At 43.2% G+C, this 18,067-nt stretch overlaps 1 protein-coding gene across 5 annotated transcripts in view; it reads left to right on the top strand.

The window, feature by feature from the left end:
• The window catches only part of HECTD4 (HECT domain E3 ubiquitin protein ligase 4), a 194,455-nt gene that overhangs the window by 95,790 nt on the left and 80,598 nt on the right, over nucleotides 1–18,067 (top strand). For 3 of the 5 annotated variants that reach the window (XM_045457013.1, XM_045457011.1, XM_045457010.1), the window contains exons 11-21: nucleotides 127–267; nucleotides 5,719–5,951; nucleotides 6,328–6,473; nucleotides 8,021–8,091; nucleotides 8,944–9,049; nucleotides 9,630–9,750; nucleotides 10,443–10,571; nucleotides 12,724–12,848; nucleotides 14,330–14,483; nucleotides 15,000–15,100; nucleotides 16,744–16,942. In XM_045457013.1, coding sequence (XP_045312969.1) covers nucleotides 127–267; nucleotides 5,719–5,951; nucleotides 6,328–6,473; nucleotides 8,021–8,091; nucleotides 8,944–9,049; nucleotides 9,630–9,750; nucleotides 10,443–10,571; nucleotides 12,724–12,848; nucleotides 14,330–14,483; nucleotides 15,000–15,100; nucleotides 16,744–16,942 — 1,526 coding nt within the window. The remainder of the gene's footprint in view (nucleotides 1–126; nucleotides 268–5,718; nucleotides 5,952–6,327; nucleotides 6,474–8,020; nucleotides 8,092–8,943; nucleotides 9,050–9,629; nucleotides 9,751–10,442; nucleotides 10,572–12,723; nucleotides 12,849–14,329; nucleotides 14,484–14,999; nucleotides 15,101–16,743; nucleotides 16,943–18,067) is intronic. The other 2 variants (XM_045457014.1, XM_045457012.1) reach the window with 1 other exon arrangement.

Genomic DNA, 18,067 nt, shown 5'->3' with positions numbered 1-18,067 from the left:
GGGAATTAGGGGTATGGATTGTCAGCGGTGGGGAGAATCGCCTTTGCATTCTGTAGCGGTGCTTTTGGGAAATCTGTATACAGGCCGATGGTGACTTGCCCAGTGAATACAATGTGCTCTTTGCAGGTGCCTGTTACGATACAGTGAACAACATGCTGTGGACATGCTCAAACGATTATATTGATCAGTGGTGTAATCCTGGGAACCAGGCCTTCCATTATGTCTGCCAGAGACTTGGAGTCAGCCACATCATCACAGAGCCCAAAGGTGAAGTGCGCTCATGGTCTTATAGGAAAAGACTTTTCCTTCACGAAATAAATTAGGAGAGAGCACAGCAGTACTAGTAAGTGGGAACATAGGCCAAGCGACAAAATGTGTCAACAGCCTTCCCACTTTGAACTTAGAAACCTGACATCCTTGCTGCCTGGTTGGTTTGTGATTAAATAAATCTGTAAATAGAGGATTTGAGCTAGTCCCATAGACTTCAAAATTTTTTTTTTTAATGTTTATTTTTGAGAGAGAGAGAGACCGAGCATGAGTGGGGTGGGGCAGAAAGAGAGGGAAACACAGAATCTGAAGTGGGCTTCAGGCTCTGAGCTGTCAGCACAAAGCCCAATGTGGGGCTCAAACCCACAAACCGCGAGATCATGACCTGAGCCAAAGATGGATGCTTAACCGATTGAACCACCCGGGCGCCCCAGTCCATAGAGTTCTTTAGAGCAAACTGTTACATCACTCTGAAATTGTCAGAACCGTGGTGCAAAAAATGATGATTTGTACTTGCCGTGGGTTATTTGGTGTTTTAATGTTTTACACTGATAACTTATTTATAAACAAACTTATAATTAGATGGAATTAAGTATGTATTAAGTTAATATTAACTTAAAAGCAAGTGGCTTCAAGGTCAGGTACAGTGGTATAGAAGAGCACATCCTCCCCCCTTACAGTAATGGTGAAAGGGACATAATTACCAAAAGCAACTATTTCTAGGCTCTGGAAACTGACCAAAGTCATACACCAAATTGAGAAGTGAATCCTCATAAAACCACTGAACTTTGGGTAAGAGAAGCGGAAGTCTGTGGTATTCTCAGCTGGGATGGAAGCTCCCGTCCTCCACTGTAATTTCGGTCAGTGCAGTGACCCCCCCCCCCCCCCCCAGGGTGTGGCGGGTCATGTCAGTGACCCCACCGGCATGGGGCAGATCATGTCAACTGGCAGCTTTGCTGCCGGAGGAGGCTGACTCGATTTGGAGCAGAGCGTGGAAAAAACTCCTGCCCAACCCCGGTGTCAGTAACAATACTCGTCTGTGCGGCACGCCAGCTGAGAAGACCAGTGGCTTAGCTGGCCTGAGGTTGTGGTTTTGATGAGGGCGAGCAGAGAGCCAGCGGACTAGCCAGAGATGAGCTCCTGAGATCCGGGTCGGGAGAAGGCTGCACGGGGCCTTGGTAAGCTACCTGCACATCTGCATAGAAGAAGTTGGAGAGGACCCAGCGTGTTCACACAGGCCTGGCCGAGCACGAGCCTGTATATACCTGTGACGATGTGAGAGGGCCCGACAGAAATCCAGGGCAGAACCGAAAGCTGTATGAGCCTTGACGTGCTCCCCCCAAAAGAGAGACCCAGCCAGGGTGGCTGACTTACTGGCTCAAGGTGTTTGAGCACAACCTTTGACTCAGACTAGGTGACCCCTAGGAAAGCAGGCTTAAAAATAAAAACAATAATGAGAGTAAACAAGTGAAAGAAGGTAAAAACGTAGAAACAAGAATTAAAAAAAACCCAAACCAAACAAATTAGTAGCTCCACACTGCAGACACAACTCAGAAGTGGGACTTAGCAGATAAAGACTAAAGTAGCCTTTCATACATATACTGAAAGATCTAAAGGAAACCCTGTTGAAAAAGATGACTTAAGAATAGAGAATGTCAACAAATAATTTTTGAAAAAAGAACCAGCTGGAAATTCTGGATTTGAAAAGTTCAGTGACTGAAGAGAAAAAAAATCATTAAGAGGGCTCAGCAGCAGGCTTGAGATGGTGGGAAAAATAAATCCACAAGTTGTGGACCTAGCTGGATAGAGTCTTCCTATTTGAAGAATGGAAAAGGACACTTCTGGGGACTACTGGTCAGGTATTTTATAGAATGTCCTTTGGTTTGGGTTCATCTGATGTTTTCTCTTTTTTTTTTTAAGTTTACTTTGAGAGCACGTGCATGTGAGCAGGGAAGGGGCAGAGAGGGGAGGGGGGAGGCAGGGAGAGGGAGGCAGGGAGAGAGAGAATCCCAAGCAGGCTCCATGCTGTCCGTACAGAGCCCCAGGTGGGGCTTGATCAGCGAACCTCGAGATCATGAACTGAGCAGAAACCTGAGTCAAAGGCTGAATGGACTGAGCCACCCAGGTGCCCTGACGTTTTCTCATTGGAACTGAAGTTTTAGAGAGGAATTCCAGAGGTGAAGTGCTTTTCTCATTACATCCTATCACAGGGTTCATAATGTCAACAGGATTTATTATCATTAATCATGTTAAAATTGATCAGTTGGTTTAAATGCCAGCTTTCTTCACTGCAGAGTTTCTATTTTTCCCTTTCCAGTTAGAAGCCGGTCATTAAGCCCACACTTATGGGAAGAGGAATTAGGTTCCACTTCCTGAAAGGAAAAGCATCAAAGATGGGCACCTGTGTGGCTCAGTTGGTTGGTTGTCTGACTCTTGGTTTCAGCTCAGGTCATGATCTCACAGTTGATGAGTTCAAGCCCCAAGTGGGGCTCTGCAAGGAGCCTGCTTGGGATTCTGTCTCTGCATCTCTGCCTGCCCCTCCCCGACTTGGGCCCGCTTTCTCCCCAAATAAATAAACATTAAAAAAAAAAATCAGAATTTGTGGACATATGTTAATTATGTTAATTACCACAGTAATTAATACTTTGAGGAAGGTGATACTTTGAGGCTCTGCAGTTATCTAATCAGATTTTTTATTCTTAAGATAGTTTTGGTAATTTGTGTCTTTCTAGAATTTGTGCATTTCATCTAGGTTTAATTTTTTTAAATGTTTATTTTTGAGAGAGAGAGAGAGAGAGACAGATTATGAGTGGGGGATGGTCAAAGAGAGAGGGAGACACAGAATCTGAGGCGGGCTCCAGGCTTGAGTTGTCAGCACAGAACCCGATGCGGGGCTTGAACTCAGAAACAGTGAGATCAGACCTGAGCCGAAGTCGGATGCTCAACCAACTGAGCCACCCAGGTGCCCCTAGGTTTGATTTTTTTTTTAACGTTTTTATTTTTGAGAGACAGAGCATGAGTGGTGGAGGGGCATAGAGAGAGGGAGAGAGACGGAATCTGAAGCAGGCTCCAGGTTCCGAGCTGGCAGCATAGAGCCCGATGCGGAGCTCGAACCCACAAACTGTGAGATCATGACCTGAGCCAAAGATGCTTAATTGACTGAGCCCCCCAGGTACCCCTAAGTTTTCTTATTGTTGGCGTAAAGTTGATCATACTATTTCCTTAGAATTAATTTTCATAGTCAGTGGTAATTTTTCTACTTATGTTCCTGCTTCCGGTATGTGTGTAAATTTACTAAAAATCATTGAATTGTGCACTTAAAATGGGAGAATTTTATGGTATGTAAATTGTATCTGGATAAAGCTATTGGGGGATAAAGAAACAGCAAAAAGAAGAAAAAAGTCAACTATATATCAGTGCCTCCCTAATGATTCTCTCCAAGCCTCTTGTTTGGAGACTTTCTCTCTAGACTATATATTCACCTCCACTTGCATATCTGATTGATATCTTCAGCTTGTCAAAAACAGACTTACTGGGGCGCCTAGGTGGCGTCCGACTTCAGCCAGGTCACGATCTCGCGGTCCGTGAGTTCGAGCCCCGCGTCGGGCTCTGGGCTGATGGCTCAGAGCCTGGAGCCTGTTTCCGATTCTGTGTCTCCCTCTCTCTCTGCCCCTCCCCCGTTCATGCTCTGTCTCTCTCTGTCCCAAAAATAAATAAACGTTGGAAAAAAAAACAAAACAAAAACAAAAAAACAGACTTACTGGCTTTCCCCTTCTCCAAATCTATACCTGCTGAATCCCCTGTGTGCTAGTAGAGGGATCACTGTGCCTTCATACGCTGAGCCCACAAATTTAGGGTCATCTAAGACTTTTTTTGGACACCTCCTATCCAAATGGACGTCAGCAAATCCTGTCCGGTCCTACCCTCAAGAGGTATCCCAAATTCAACCATTTGGCACTACCCGGGCTGTACTACCTCTTGCCCAGGCATTGGTTTTCCTTTGCCAGATTCTCACAGTGGCCCGCTCACTGGTCTTCCTGCTTCCTCCACGGTTGCCCTCCGCCCCTGTAGGCTCCTTTCCGCCCGGCAACCAGTCTCAGTGTCAGGAGTCAGGTCTGTCCCTCCTCTGCTCAGACTCCTCCACCGGCTTCCCATCTAACTCAGCATAAAAATCAAAGACCTTATTTATTTGGGTAGGTCCCAGAGGCTAGCTTTCTGAAAGTCTTTGGTGAGGACGAGTAGTATTAACCCGGATTCTATCGTCCTAAAAGCAAGGGACTCAAAGACATAAAAGAGAAGTGGCCCTCCAGTTAATATACAATTGAAAAGTTTAGTTTTGGCCAAGTTTACCTTCTCTTTTGTTTTCCTTGAGTCCTTCCTCATAGTCCCCAGTGCCCACCATCCTTTAGCAACTCCAAGGTCCCCCTACCCAGGCCTGCCTCTCCCAGATTGCTGCTTTCCTGTTCCTGGTAGGCAATTAATTTCAGCTTCTTTAAGGGGGAAAAGCAGGGTTGGGTTTTTTTGTTTTGTTCTGTTTTTCACTCTGCCTGTTTAGATTACTTTCACATCCATTTCCTGAATGGCCGTGACCGTCCATGGGCTGTTTATTATTATGTAAGAGGATGATTGTGAATGCTCACAGTTGAACTGATGGCTCTCTAGGTTGTGGTGACTGAGATAAAAATGTTGAGGTACCGTGGGAGGAGATATTTGTGGACCTGGGAGTGGGGATGCGGTGGGGGTGGTGTTCCATCACAGAGAAGTCATAGAAGGTAGATTTTACTAGATTGGTTGCAGCATGGCCTCTGAGCGGAAATGACCTGAATGCAAATCCCAGCTCTACACTTAGTATCTGTGTGACCCAAGGCGAGTTACTTAACCTCTCTGACCTTGATTGACTCCTCTACAAAACAGGGCTAAAATAGTCTAGGTTTATAATGGTATTGTAAGGTAACGCATGTAAAACATTTAGCCTGTTGTCCGGCATATAGAAAGGGCTCTCTAAGTGGTTAGTCACTTCTGCCCTTTAAAAATGGGGATTTCCTAGGGGCGCCTGGGTGGCTCAGTTAAGCGTCTGACTTCGGCTCGGGCCATGATCTCGCAGTTTGTGAGCTCGAGTTCCGCGTCGGGCTCTGTGCTGACCGCTCGGAGCCTGGAGCCTGCTTCAGATTCCGTGTCTACCCCTCTCTCTGCCCTTCCCATGCTCTGTCTCTGTCTTTTAATAATAAATAAACGTTAATTTAAAAAAAAAAAAATGGGGATTTCCTAGTGTTTTCATTTTCGCCCCAGCACTCTATGGCAGGGAAAAGGATTCTCCAGAGGTAGTAGAAGAGATGCGAGCCAAGATCCTCTGTCCTAGTATGTGTGTTCCTTTTGTAAGTCAGAGTTCTGCTCCTTGGAGGCCACCCATGGAGATGCCTTTCCTCACTGAGTTTCTTTTTCGTTTTCTAGAAGAGGCTATAACCACGAATGAGGTTATAAACCAGTTACTGCACCATGTGGGTGCGATGTGCATACACCAACTCAATCTTCTTGCCACCAACCCCAATCTTCCAATCACAAGTGTCTTGGGCAAGCAGCATCCAATCGAAGCCCACCATCTTAGCAGCATTTGTGACATTATGGAGAAGGCCATGGTTAACGGAGATACTTGTATTATACGCTGTATTCTCGTTGTCTTTCAGGTAAACGCACCGTTTCGACATAAGATACTAGAGAAAAAGAAACACAAAACTTGTTTTCAGCCAGCTGATTGCCACCAAGAGAGAAATTTAATAACATTCCCGTCTTGCATCATAACCACACTCTAATCTTGTAATTAGAATGATAATCATATTCGTTGCACTGCAGTTAATGGAGTATTGCTATATGTAGCTCACTGCAATTAATAGATGTAAAATATTTACTATAATTACACTATTACACAATAGAAGAGAGTGTGGTTAAAAATCCACCTGGATGTCTGTTCATAAGAATATCTACTATGTGCTTTTTTTCATAGGGATAATTTTATCCTTAGTAGAATAAGCATTTTTAGATATACCCCTTATGTTTCCGTAGGTGGTATTTAAATTTTTCTTCAGCCCACAAACTGAAAGAAACCGAGACATCATTCGACGGTCTGGATTGCTGCTTTGGCAGTTGTTGATGGCACCAAAAGATCAAATTTGCCCTGAAATTCAGAAGGAAGTCTGTCTTGCCATCAGGTAACCGGATGATTTTCTTCATGCTTTGTGCAAAATGCGTCTCCTGTGCCGCCCTATACCCTCTGTACTCTACTGGCTGGTGGCCTGGAAGTCTCTGACCTCATCCCATAGTCAGGGCCTCGTGCACAGGGGATGATTTGGCCAGAGAGGGCTTGTGGCCCCACTCCCAGAGGCCCCAAGCCACATAACTATGTGTCCTCATCTTACCTTTTGGATTTTAAAAGAAAGAAAAACATTTTTTTAACTCTTTAATTGGATATTTTGATGGTTTGCAAGTGAAGGTTCCTGTCATTTGTGGAGAGAGTGTCACAAAGTGACTAAGAAGCCAGTCTTTTGGCAGCCGGCAGACCTGGGTTCTAGTCCTTGCTCTGCCACTTACTAGCTCGGTTTGAGGTTTCCTTTTCCTTAGCTATAAAATGGGCGTAAAAATAACACCTACTATGAGAGTTTGTGAGAGCTTAATAAAATGCAAAGTACCTTTTAAATTCTGCTTAAAACCTAAAACCTTGTTAGAGAAGAGGGCAGAATATATGGGCCATTTTCTGTTTGTTATTATTTAATATTGTTTAATATTTAATATTGTTTTCCGAGTGCAATGAACTGTTATCCAGGAATATAGTTTTAATGTGACCAAGTATAATTTAGTGACCAAGGGACAACTGAATGCTTGGTCTGCAGGAACTGTGTGATGGGGTGAGCAGAGAGGGAGGGGATTTTTTTCCTTCCATAGTTGATTATGCTTTCGGTATCTTTTCTAATTTATTTGTTTTTTTTTTTTTTTTAAACGTATGTTTATTTTTGAGAGATAGCGTATGCGCGCGTGCTTGAGTGGGGAAGGGGCAGAGAGAGAGAGAGGGAGACACAGAATCCAAAGTGGGCTCCAGGCTCTGAGCTGTCAGCACAGAGCCTGACGCGGGGCCTGAACTCACAAACCACGAGATCATGACCTGAGCTGAAGTCAGACGCCCCTGTTTTCTAATTTAAATCTAGTGTCATGAGGAAACTTCTGGAGGTGATGGCTGAGTTCTGACTATGGTGATGGCTTCATGGGTATACCCATATGTCAAAACTTGTCATATTGTACACTTGAAAAATGTCCACTTTATTGTGTGGAAACCTCACAGAAAAAAATAAAATTCTGGCACCACTTGTGATGCTCCTCTTGCCCATTTGGAAAAGCTGAGATTTAGAAATCCCACTTCCCAAATGTGCTTTTGGGCACAGTCTGCGAATATCTACCTGGCCCGGCTACACTGACTTTTTTTTACAGCTCAGTTCTCTCTTACCAGTTCCATATCCAGCCTCAGACAAATTCTCATTCTGGAAACTCGCAGGAGGAGAGGGAGCCTGTTGGTTGCTGATCAGGGAGGTGAATGGACTGTATCATGACGTTGAATTTAGGTTCAGCCACTTTGTTAGTCATGAAACTTCCCTCAGAGTTTCATGTAATCACTGGCATCTTTAATATAAGTGCAAATTAAATTATTTAGAGTTTGGATTTTCTAGAATATTTGTTGAAAAGCTTTTTGACTTTTCTGTCATTTCAGCTCTGGCTTAAATATCTTGTACCCAGGTGAAACCGAAATCAATAACCTACTTAAGCTGGTCTTAACGGAAGGTGAGAATTATCCCTGACTTCTCCTGGAACAGCCATCCCTTTTTTGTCCGCGAGGAACCAACTGGATTATTATGATAATAGACCTTTCTTGTTTGTTAGTATTTGTTAGTATTTTTTTTTCAAAGTTCACTTTTGAGAGAGAGACAGAATGCGAACGGGGGCGGGGGGCAGAGAGAGGGAGACCCAGAATCTGAAGCAGGCTCTGAGCTGTCAGCACAGAGCCTGGTGTGGGACTCGAACCCACAAATCATGAGATCATGACCTGAGCCAAAGTTGGATGCTTAATCGACTGAGCCACCCAGGCGCCCCTTGTTAATTTTTTTTTTTTTTTTTTAATGTATCTGCACATACACCAGTGCTTCAACTAGATTGAGAGGAGAAACCCTGTTCTGTGTATCTTCAAGCTTTATCAACCTTTTTCTATCCATGCCGCTTAGCAGAAGGTGCCTGATAGTAGAGGTTTAATGTGCATTACAGATAATGACTTCTTAGGGGTTGCCAAGTCCGTTTGTTTCCTCCATACATTAAAACCCAACTTTTAAAGTTAGACCAAACAACTACAGCAAAGCTCACCCTGTCAGAGACACTCTGTGTTTATAAGCAGCGTGAATTTAAGGAACTAGAAATCTTGCTGTGTGACATATGAAGAGGCAAACTACAGCTAGATAAGGATGTGCTGGTTGAAAGAAGTGCTTGGTTGTGAGGTTGTTTTTGCTGCTGCTCTTTGTGAGAGTACGTGTGCCTGGCGCCCCCACATCGTCAACAGTGTGCTCATTTGAAAACTTGTTTTAATAGCCTCAGTTTCCTAAGTGTAATCACCAGGGTCGTTCACGGAGCTCTGTTCTGTGTCAGGAGAGAGAAACAGCGGCCTCTCCCAGCTGCGGGATGTGATCTTAACCAATTTAGCTGAACAGCTTCAAAACAACCGATTTGGCAGCGAGGAGGATGAGCATTACAGGTGACCCCAGTCACGCTGTTGACTGATAGCCTTCTCTTTGTGTTTTTCTCAGTAACTAATTTACATTACATGCGTTTGAGCAACGTAAGTCTCCTATAATATCTAATATGATAATTAGCATGTTAAGTTGAAATCACGGATCAATCAAAAGACCATATATCCCACACTTGCCCTAAAAGGTGATGATAGCATTTTTCAGTTTTCTCAGCAAAGTACTCAGTGGAAAGAATGGATGGAACTTATTTAAACATCTTGGTGAAGGGTGCCACCCAACTCAGTGGGCTACGGGAGAGGGCCAGGGTGAGGGTGTGGGTGAGGGCTGGGAAGGGGAGGAAGGTGTTGGTTTTCTTTGCCGTTTACAAAAGTACTCAGACTACGTCCTTGGTTACCATTTTGTTTCTTAAGTTGGATTTAGATAGTACACCTAGTTGTTAGCATTGTTGCTGAGGAAGATGATACACTTACAGAGCCAGTGAATTTTGTATCTTCTGTTTGTCATCTCATTCCAATTGTGTAAAATTTATCCTTTTATTATTAAACCATACGTATCTTATTGTTACATTTTTCCTGCATTTTGAAGACTAAATGATGAACTTTTACACTACATTCTGAAGATTGTTGTACGGGAATCCTGTATCTTAATCACCAAGTGCCAAACTGTCTCTAAAGAGGATTTTCAAAAACTCCTTTCAACTGTGCCTGTAAGTAAAAATGTGTTTAATGAAGCCAAATGGTATCAAGTGTCCCTGTTTTCATGTTACTGTATTGAGGTGTGTGTGTGTGTGTGTGTGTGTGTGTGTGTGTACACACACACTGATGTAACGCACTCTCCAAAGCAGTCTTAATTGACGGAGTCAGTGGGTGACTGTGTTTGTCCTAGAAATACAGAACCAAACAAACCCACTTGGATCGCTTTCTCTAAGATTTTATTCCTCCTGCTTTTAAATGTCTTGATGCAGTGAATTGTTTGACTGAATTTGGATGTTTTCGTTTTGTTTACACAGTGAGGATTGTCCTCCCTGTTAATTGTTAATGTGGTATCGTTTTCTAAAATGTCACCGTTCCCCCAGAGACTAGAAAGAACCTAGAGATTCTTTCAAGGTTCTGGTGGACTCTCTTCTAGTGGAAATTCATGAGAGGGGGAGAGGGTGGGAGAAATTCAAGTAAGTATCTGAGTGACTAGTGCGCATTAGGCAGCAGAAGGCAGAAAGGTAAATGTGTCCGATGACATATCAAAAGTCATGTGGAAATAAGTCACCTGAGAAACTAACGTGGTCTGTTTTCTGTACTTTCTCTTCTGCTTCCCTTGTCCAACCCTTGTAAACATGAGGATTACATGAAGCCTTTTTGCTGTGAGGTGTAGATCATTTAAATGCCCTTATTTGTATTAAAGGCTGCATCCTCCTGCCTGCGCTATCTGATGGCAGTTCAGAACCACCTTCTCAGTAACACTATTTTGATTAAACCCGATGAGAACGAGGACAGTGACAGCTCCTTGCAGGGAGAGACATTGAAGGTACAGGTAAACACCAAGCTTTCTTCTAACGATGCTTTCTACCCAGTGTGTAAAGTGCAGCTCAGCTGGCTAACTCTGTGTATTACGATGTCACATTTCACCATGTGGCTATATTGTTGTGAGAGGTAATATTAGGTCACTCATCTCATAGGTTTTTATGTCCTTGCACAGTGGTTACCATGTTTGTGACACTCTCATAATGTGTCTCCATGTGCTCGTGTCACTCTTCTTGTGCCTTGTTTATTTCATCCTTTTTTAAAGGACTATAAAGTATTGCGCTTACAAGTGATCTCATACACCTCTGAAATCTATGTATATAGAGATAAAATAATCTAACATTTGAAATAATTTTGACTTTGTGGCTGGTTTATTACATTCTCTCCATTCAAATAACTTAAAAAGGTGGTAATTTTCTCACAACCTTTCTATTGAATAATTTCTAAACCTACGGTTCAGTTCATTCTCTGTAATTATTTTTAAGTTAGCTTCTATGTAAACTCAATAGTTTGTTCCCACATGGCAATTTATAGCAATCCAAAGATTTTTTTTATAGCAGTGGTGGTTATAATTTTGACAGATGCTGGAGGCTGTTGCTTGCATTGTTGTTTAGAATGTCTTCTTTGTGAGAGAATTAGAGAAATCAGTAAGAACTTGGTTCTTCTCTAAAGTGTTGACTGAAACACACTGAGAAATTTACCGAGGAAGCGATAGAGATAAAAGCCATTATGCTTCGCCCTTTTCTTCCTGCTTTATGCGCTCATACTCTAAAACCCATACACTTGTTAATTCTTGAGTTGATCTCACTGTATAATCAATTTTTATTTTTTTATTTTTTTTTTCCAACGTTTTTATTTATTTTTTGGGACAGAGAGAGACAGAGCATGAACGGGGGAGGGGCAGAGAGAGAGGGAGACACAGAATCGGAAACAGGCTCCAGGCTCTGAGCCATCAGCCCAGAGCCCGACGCGGGGCTCGAACTCACGGACCGCGAGATCGTGACCTGGCTGAAGTCGGACGCTTAACCGACTGCGCCACCCAGGCGCCCCTATAATCAATTTTTAAATAGGCAAAAATGCAGGAATGAATCATTTAAATTGCTGATACTGTTGATTAACTTCTCTTGCCTTAGTTTCTCAGTGAAAAAGGACACTAAGTCTCCCTTGCAAGGTTCTGTGAGGCTCAGAGGAGGCGTGCTAACCGCATGCACTGTGCGGCCACAGGGGGCGCCGTCAGCACATGGCAGCTGATGGGATCCGTGGGACTTAAACCATGGTTTAGCCTGTCGGTTCAGAATTCCTTTTCTCTTCATGATAAAAACATCTTAGTAATTGCAAAGAAGGCCCCAGAAAAGTCCCAACGATGGAAGCAAGTGTTTTCTATTTGAAAGGCTAAATTCTGTAAATTCTTTGATTAATCCACGGAGAGAAATACTCTTGGTGAAGGCAGAAGAGGCAGAGTTATCCGGTATCTCTGGGAAAAATTAAAAACCCAGATTTCACCTAGAAGGTTAGGTTGGTTGTATTTTTTTCTTAACAGAAAATAATTGTAAGCTAAACACTTGTGTGATTTTAACGAGTGCTTTTTAACACACGATTTAGTATTCGTATGCCCACGAACTCTCTAATAGTTAATTTTAATGTTCGATAGCCTGTAACTGCCTGCTACTTCAATTGAATTTTTAACTTGCCTGTTTTCAAGTGTGATGGTTTACAACATTAAGTAAAAAGGTCACTTGTACTGTTTCAGAATGTTGTGTTTTTGTCTCATTTTATTCACCGCCTCTACATGCGCCTTTTACTGTTCTGTTTTTCTCTTTAGCTGCCCTCATACCACCCAAGGCAATCTTCCACCTGGACAGTTTCTGGGCTGGCCACCGGGAGCTCTCTTGTGCTGGAGGGGATGGGAGAAATGCCTTTTCTCCCAGGGACTCGGTGTGCTCCCCGTGAAATACTGCGTATTTCTGTCAGCACTCCAGACCTTAGCCTCCCAAATCAAATTGCTACTTGCCATCCTAGCGGAACTTCCTGCTTTGGGCTGATTCTGGCCACCTCATTATTTCGTTTGGAAATGCATCATTAAATACATCATTTTGTGTTGTCGTTGTGAGTGTATGTTCATCCCAAAGCCTAAAAATAATATTGTGATATTTTCTACCTAGGAGCTAAAGGTCAGTATTTTGGCTCTTGCCACCCAAATCCTGACTGGATGTGATGAAGTGTTGGAAATGCTACAGCAGGTCACAACTGCCCTCATAAATAGTGACCTAGCTGACCGTGAGCAGAGGTGAGGAAATGGGTCGTGAGCTGTGGCCTGCTGCCCTTCAGGAAGCAGAATTGCTTATGAAAGCAAAATCTCTTAGAACAGAACATCAAATGTTCGTTTAATATAGAGGGATTTTTGTGAGACTAGGTTGAAATGGCAACTGCTTTCAATGCCAAGTGCAATCGAACTCTTTAATGGTGCTTTTAGGTGAGACTGGGCCGCCAGCCAGAGTCTGAGGGGGCGGCGAGGCTCTGGTGCACAGCCTCCCCGCCGACATTGGGGTCTGCCACCATCATCGCCCCCAAACTGGCCTTTCCTTCCATCATCTAGCTCAGCAGCACATGCACTTGGTGTCCTCGTGATAAGTACTTTAGACAGGCAGGTGACTTAGTGACACAGAAGATTAACTGCCATGCGAAAGATGACGCTGACATAATGTCTTAAAATTTTACTGTAATTTTACTTCTTCAAGTACAGGAGTGACCTCTGTAGAGGGTAATCGTCTCTCTCCCAGTAATAAAGCTCTTTCTTAGCCCTCCCCATGAAAATTTCTGCTAATGGTTTGCCGTTACATCTGTGTGTGATAATGATTTTAATGTTAGAGATGCTGATCCAAAACAACCCTGCAGTGTAATTTTTCCTCTGGTAACCCTTTCTGTCCGCATGTCCCTTGTTTCCTGCCCATTCCCAGAGAGTAGGTGGCCACATTGGAACTGGGGGCAGTATAACCCAGATAGGCATTGCACGAGGGCTTGTTAAGTCCTATGGGGCCCATCGCTGGGGCTTGTGGTACAGATTTGGCCTCCCCACCCCCCACCTGCCCCCCGCCTGCCAGGGAGGAGAGATAGTCTGAGAGCCTGGGAGATGGGAGGTCTGTTTCTTGTTCCAACCCCAGTACCCTAAGTAGCCTCAGAGAATTTCTATAACCCACGTCTTTCTTTGGGTGAGTCACATACCTTAATTCTTCTGGCAGAGGATTGGGATATTAAGAATGCGATTTTAGGTAATCATTTTACAATATATACATCTATCAAATAATTGTTATACACCTTAAATTTATACACTGTTCTATCTCAATAAAATGGGGGGATGTGATTTTAAAGACAAAAGAAAAATCTGTGTTGTAGCTAGTTACTTTCTCTCTGTCGGAGACTGCATACAGCACAGTGATCTAAAGTTCCAGTGCCAAGAGAACTCTGCCTGTGGTAACTACCTAGAGTAGCCGTCTGCATGTTAGAACCCACTGATAAAGTGCTTCCGAGGTGCTATGATATGCACAGTGTCAACTCAGGTTGACAGTGAAATCTCTTACTTGGTTTCTGTTCTCTCCCTCTCCCTCAGTGGTAGAAGGTGGGAGATTTGTGGACCGAACTGCCGTAGCTAGAAGTGCTTAAGCAGTTCAAGGAAATGCAGTTTAAGAGAATTTGTCAGATAAAGAGGACGGTTGCTTCTTCACGTGATTAGGAATTGCTTAAGCCATTGTTTTCTTGAACTTTTTGTAGGTTAAAAGGCTTGGAACAAGTTACTAAGGCTACTATGCTTGGTCACCTTCTTCCAGTGTTACTGACTTCCCTGATGCATCCAAATTTACAGACTCTGACCATGGCCGATGCCCTGATGCCTCAGCTGGTCCAGTTGGTACTCTATACCAGTCAGGTACGGTCCCTGGTGTGCCAAAGTGAGCTGCTCTTCGGCCCGCCCACCTCTCACGTTGCGGCTGTGTGCATTTGTTGAAGGCAGAGTAAACATGGCCATGTCTTTCAGAAGCCAAGGGAAATAATAGTGGAATGAAGGAAAACATAGTAAAAAAGAAACCGAAATATTAAGGGGAAACGTTTTGTTTGACTAAATTACTTACTGCGATCTTCTAGCAAGTGTTGATCGCTGGTCAGCTGTGAAAATGCTAATCTGCAATGCTACGGAGATCCTACCATTGTATTCAGCCTCCTGAGGCCTTGCGGGCTATCGGTGACTGATAGAAAGGATATGTGCCATGACAGCATTAAATAAAATGATGTTAAGTGGTCTAAGTCGCAAAGCATTTCTTCATGAAGGAGGACAGACTAGGATTGTAAAAAGATGACTTAAGTGAGAATTCTAAATTTGGCTGTAGTACCATCCCGATAACTGACAGTAAGCACTTTAAGACATGATGATGGTTTTGTGTTTCAGACGGCTTTGCTGCTTAAAACCCAGTGTCCAGTTTTTGCCGAGGTGGGCTGTTCCCCATGTGGTGCATCAGACCAGAAGGGCAGGCTGTTCCCCGATCAGAGGTGAAAGATGCTGCTTCCTTGCTGGAACCCCTGCCTTGTTTTCTTCTGGTGAAGGCCTCGTTCTCCTTTTACGACACTGAATTCTAGCAAGGATTCTGTAACTGGGAAAAGAGACTTTAGGGTCACGTTTTCCAGATAATTCTAGAATTGCTTTATAGATTTATAGGATCAGGTGAGAATAAATTCCCCACAGATCAAGAGATTAAAGATTGACAGGCTCTCCTATACCAACGATGGCGATGTAAAATACTATGACTTTGGCAAATAGGTTGACAGTTTCTTAAAAAGTTAAGTGTATACCTGCCACATGACCTAGCTATTCCACCTCTAGGTATTTACACAAGAAAAAGGAAAGCGTAGCTTCTTACAAAGACTTGTATATGAAGGTTCATAACAGCCTTACTTGGAGGAGCCCAACACAAGAAACAACCCTAATGTCTATCAACGGGGGAAGGGATAAATGAGTTGCAGAGTATTAGAATATTCCTACGACGGAATCCTACCCAGCAATAAAAGTGAATGAATGGTTGATACATGCGACAATAGGAACGACTTTCAGAATCCTTATGCTGCGCAAAAGAAGCCAGATCCCCTCAAAAAGAACGTGCTATATGATTCCCTAGATAGGAAACTATAGAAGATGTAAACTCATTTCTAGTGATAGAAAGCAAAAAATGATTGCCTGGATTACCAAGCAAAGGAAGGAAACTTCACTAGTATATACCTATGTTCAAACTTACCAAGTTGTACACCTTAAATACGGGCAGTTGATTACGTGTCAGTTACATCTATCAGAGCAGTCTTCAACAATGCCAATCAGAAAGGGGCGACTTGCAGGTTTCTCTAGAAGAGCGTGGTATCCAATGCAGCTTTGCGTAGTGACGCAACTTTGCCCCCATGCTGTCCAGGATCATCAGCCATAGCCACACGCTGTTCATGATGACTTGTGGTGTCGCTCATGTGATCAAGAAACTGAATCTTAAATTGTTTTCAGTTCAGATTCTGTCTACCTGGCCACACTTGACTCCGTGGCCACCACATTGCTAGTGCAGAGCTGAAAGAAGAGTGTTAATTTCACAAGAGCCAAGTATAGGTCTTAGGAGTTTGTATACCACAGCCTTGGGCTGCAAAGCCCTCGAGGGTTTAATTACAGTAGACAAGAGGACTTTGAAGGCATTCTTCTTTAGCAAAAATTAAAGTAAAAAGTCAGGTAGACTCATGGAGTTGTCAACAATTGACATTTAGATATCAACAAAAGGAACCTTGATAGGATACTAATCCTGTGGAATTTGGAAAGTGACCAATCTTAAGGGTCCTTTATAGCATTTTTTTTTTTTTTTTTTTTTTTTAAGTAACTTGAGAGTTGGTGAGGCCCTCTCCTGGGCTCTCCTCCTTGAAAAGAGAGGGGGGAAATGCAACTATCTTCTCTAGCGACAACAACAAAAGAGCCTTAAACATAGGAGCTTTTACAGTGCTTCTGATCACCACTGATACCTAGCATTTAAAAGCTATGAGGTTGTCAGACTGCATGATGTGGAAAAGGAAAGCGACATTTCTTAACCTTTTGTATTTTACCATGTGTACCTCTTCTTTTTCCTCTCCCCACTGCTAAGCTAAATCACTTTCTCTGTGTCTGGTTTTAGGATGCTGGAAGAGAAGGAAGAGCCAGGCTTTCTCACTGGTTTAAAGATTCCTGCTCCATGGGCTGCTGGAAAGACCGTGGAAACCGTCCACCCTGTCAGAGACAACTATAAATTTAAAGAAACTGTCCACATCCCAGGAGCTCGCTGCTTGTACCTTAGATTTGATAGTAGATGTTCTTCACAGTATGACTATGACAAAGTAAGCAAGACTGGCTTAGTATTGGTTCCACCGCCAATAGGCTGGTTTCTTAGATGCTTCTTATTTTTCTTTGCTCCTGGTCACCATTCCCGACTTATTTCTGTCTGCAGATGTCTCTTTGGAAAACTTTAAGATACGCCTTGAAGGGTAGTGGTTGGGGAAATAACCAGCATGTTTGTGTTCGAAGAACAGTGTTTTCACAACATGTTGAAAGTGCACTTTCGTAAGCTTTTCAGAGTTTAGATCTGAGAGTCAAAGGAAGTTTTCCTTTGCCTATTGCTTACCTACTGCCTTCCTCCGGTGCTCGGAATTCCTGTGGACAGGTGATTTGCATTCGTCTAGAAAGATCGTACTGCCCGATTCTGGGGCTTCTCACGTATTCTTTGGGAGAAGATGGCCTTTTAGAAGAGTTTCAGATGTGCTAGGATCTGTTTTCTTTTTATTATTTGTTCTTTGTTGTCTGTACCTCAGGGCCCACATAGATTTTGAGGAAGAGTAGTTTCTGACGTGTAGTGGCTTGACGATTTTAAGTGGAAGGAAACATTTGAGGGGTTGAAGTGTTTTCTTCTGTTTATGTTGTTGTGTTGCAAACCATCATGTTGAACTTCTGAGGAAAGAGGAATGTGACTGTGACGTGTAACCTCATAAAAGAACAACTGAAGGGTTATCTACTAGCTTTGTACATACGCAGGACTATTTTTATGTAGTTGTATGTAGATTGTTAGCTCCTCTGTAGAGCGTTAGGGTGAAAGGTCTTAAATCCTTCCAGGGGAGATTTTTAGGTTAAATAATAAAGGACTTCTTAACTGTATGTACTCTGAGGTGGTGAAACCCATCACTGAGCAAATGATAGGGTCCCCTTCCCCCTTATCTTTTAGGATAATGAAAACTGTCAGGTGTCGGGAGGGGCTTAAGTTTCGTCTCCAAAACTCAGGTTAGCTGGAAGCAGGAGAATTTAGAAAATGGTCTTTCATGGGCCTTTCAAAAAAGAAACGTCTTGCCATCAGCCTGCCCCACTTCATGGCTCCTGACATCAGCTACCCCCATTTCCTAGATTCAGCTGATGGGACTATTGAAAATAGAAATGGAGAGGTTGCCATATCAGTCGGTGTCATTTTGTTTCTC

This window comes from Leopardus geoffroyi, chromosome D3, assembly GCF_018350155.1.
Source record: "Leopardus geoffroyi isolate Oge1 chromosome D3, O.geoffroyi_Oge1_pat1.0, whole genome shotgun sequence".
NCBI lineage: Eukaryota > Metazoa > Chordata > Mammalia > Carnivora > Felidae > Leopardus > Leopardus geoffroyi.
This window is presented reverse-complemented; position numbering and strand designations above follow the sequence as displayed.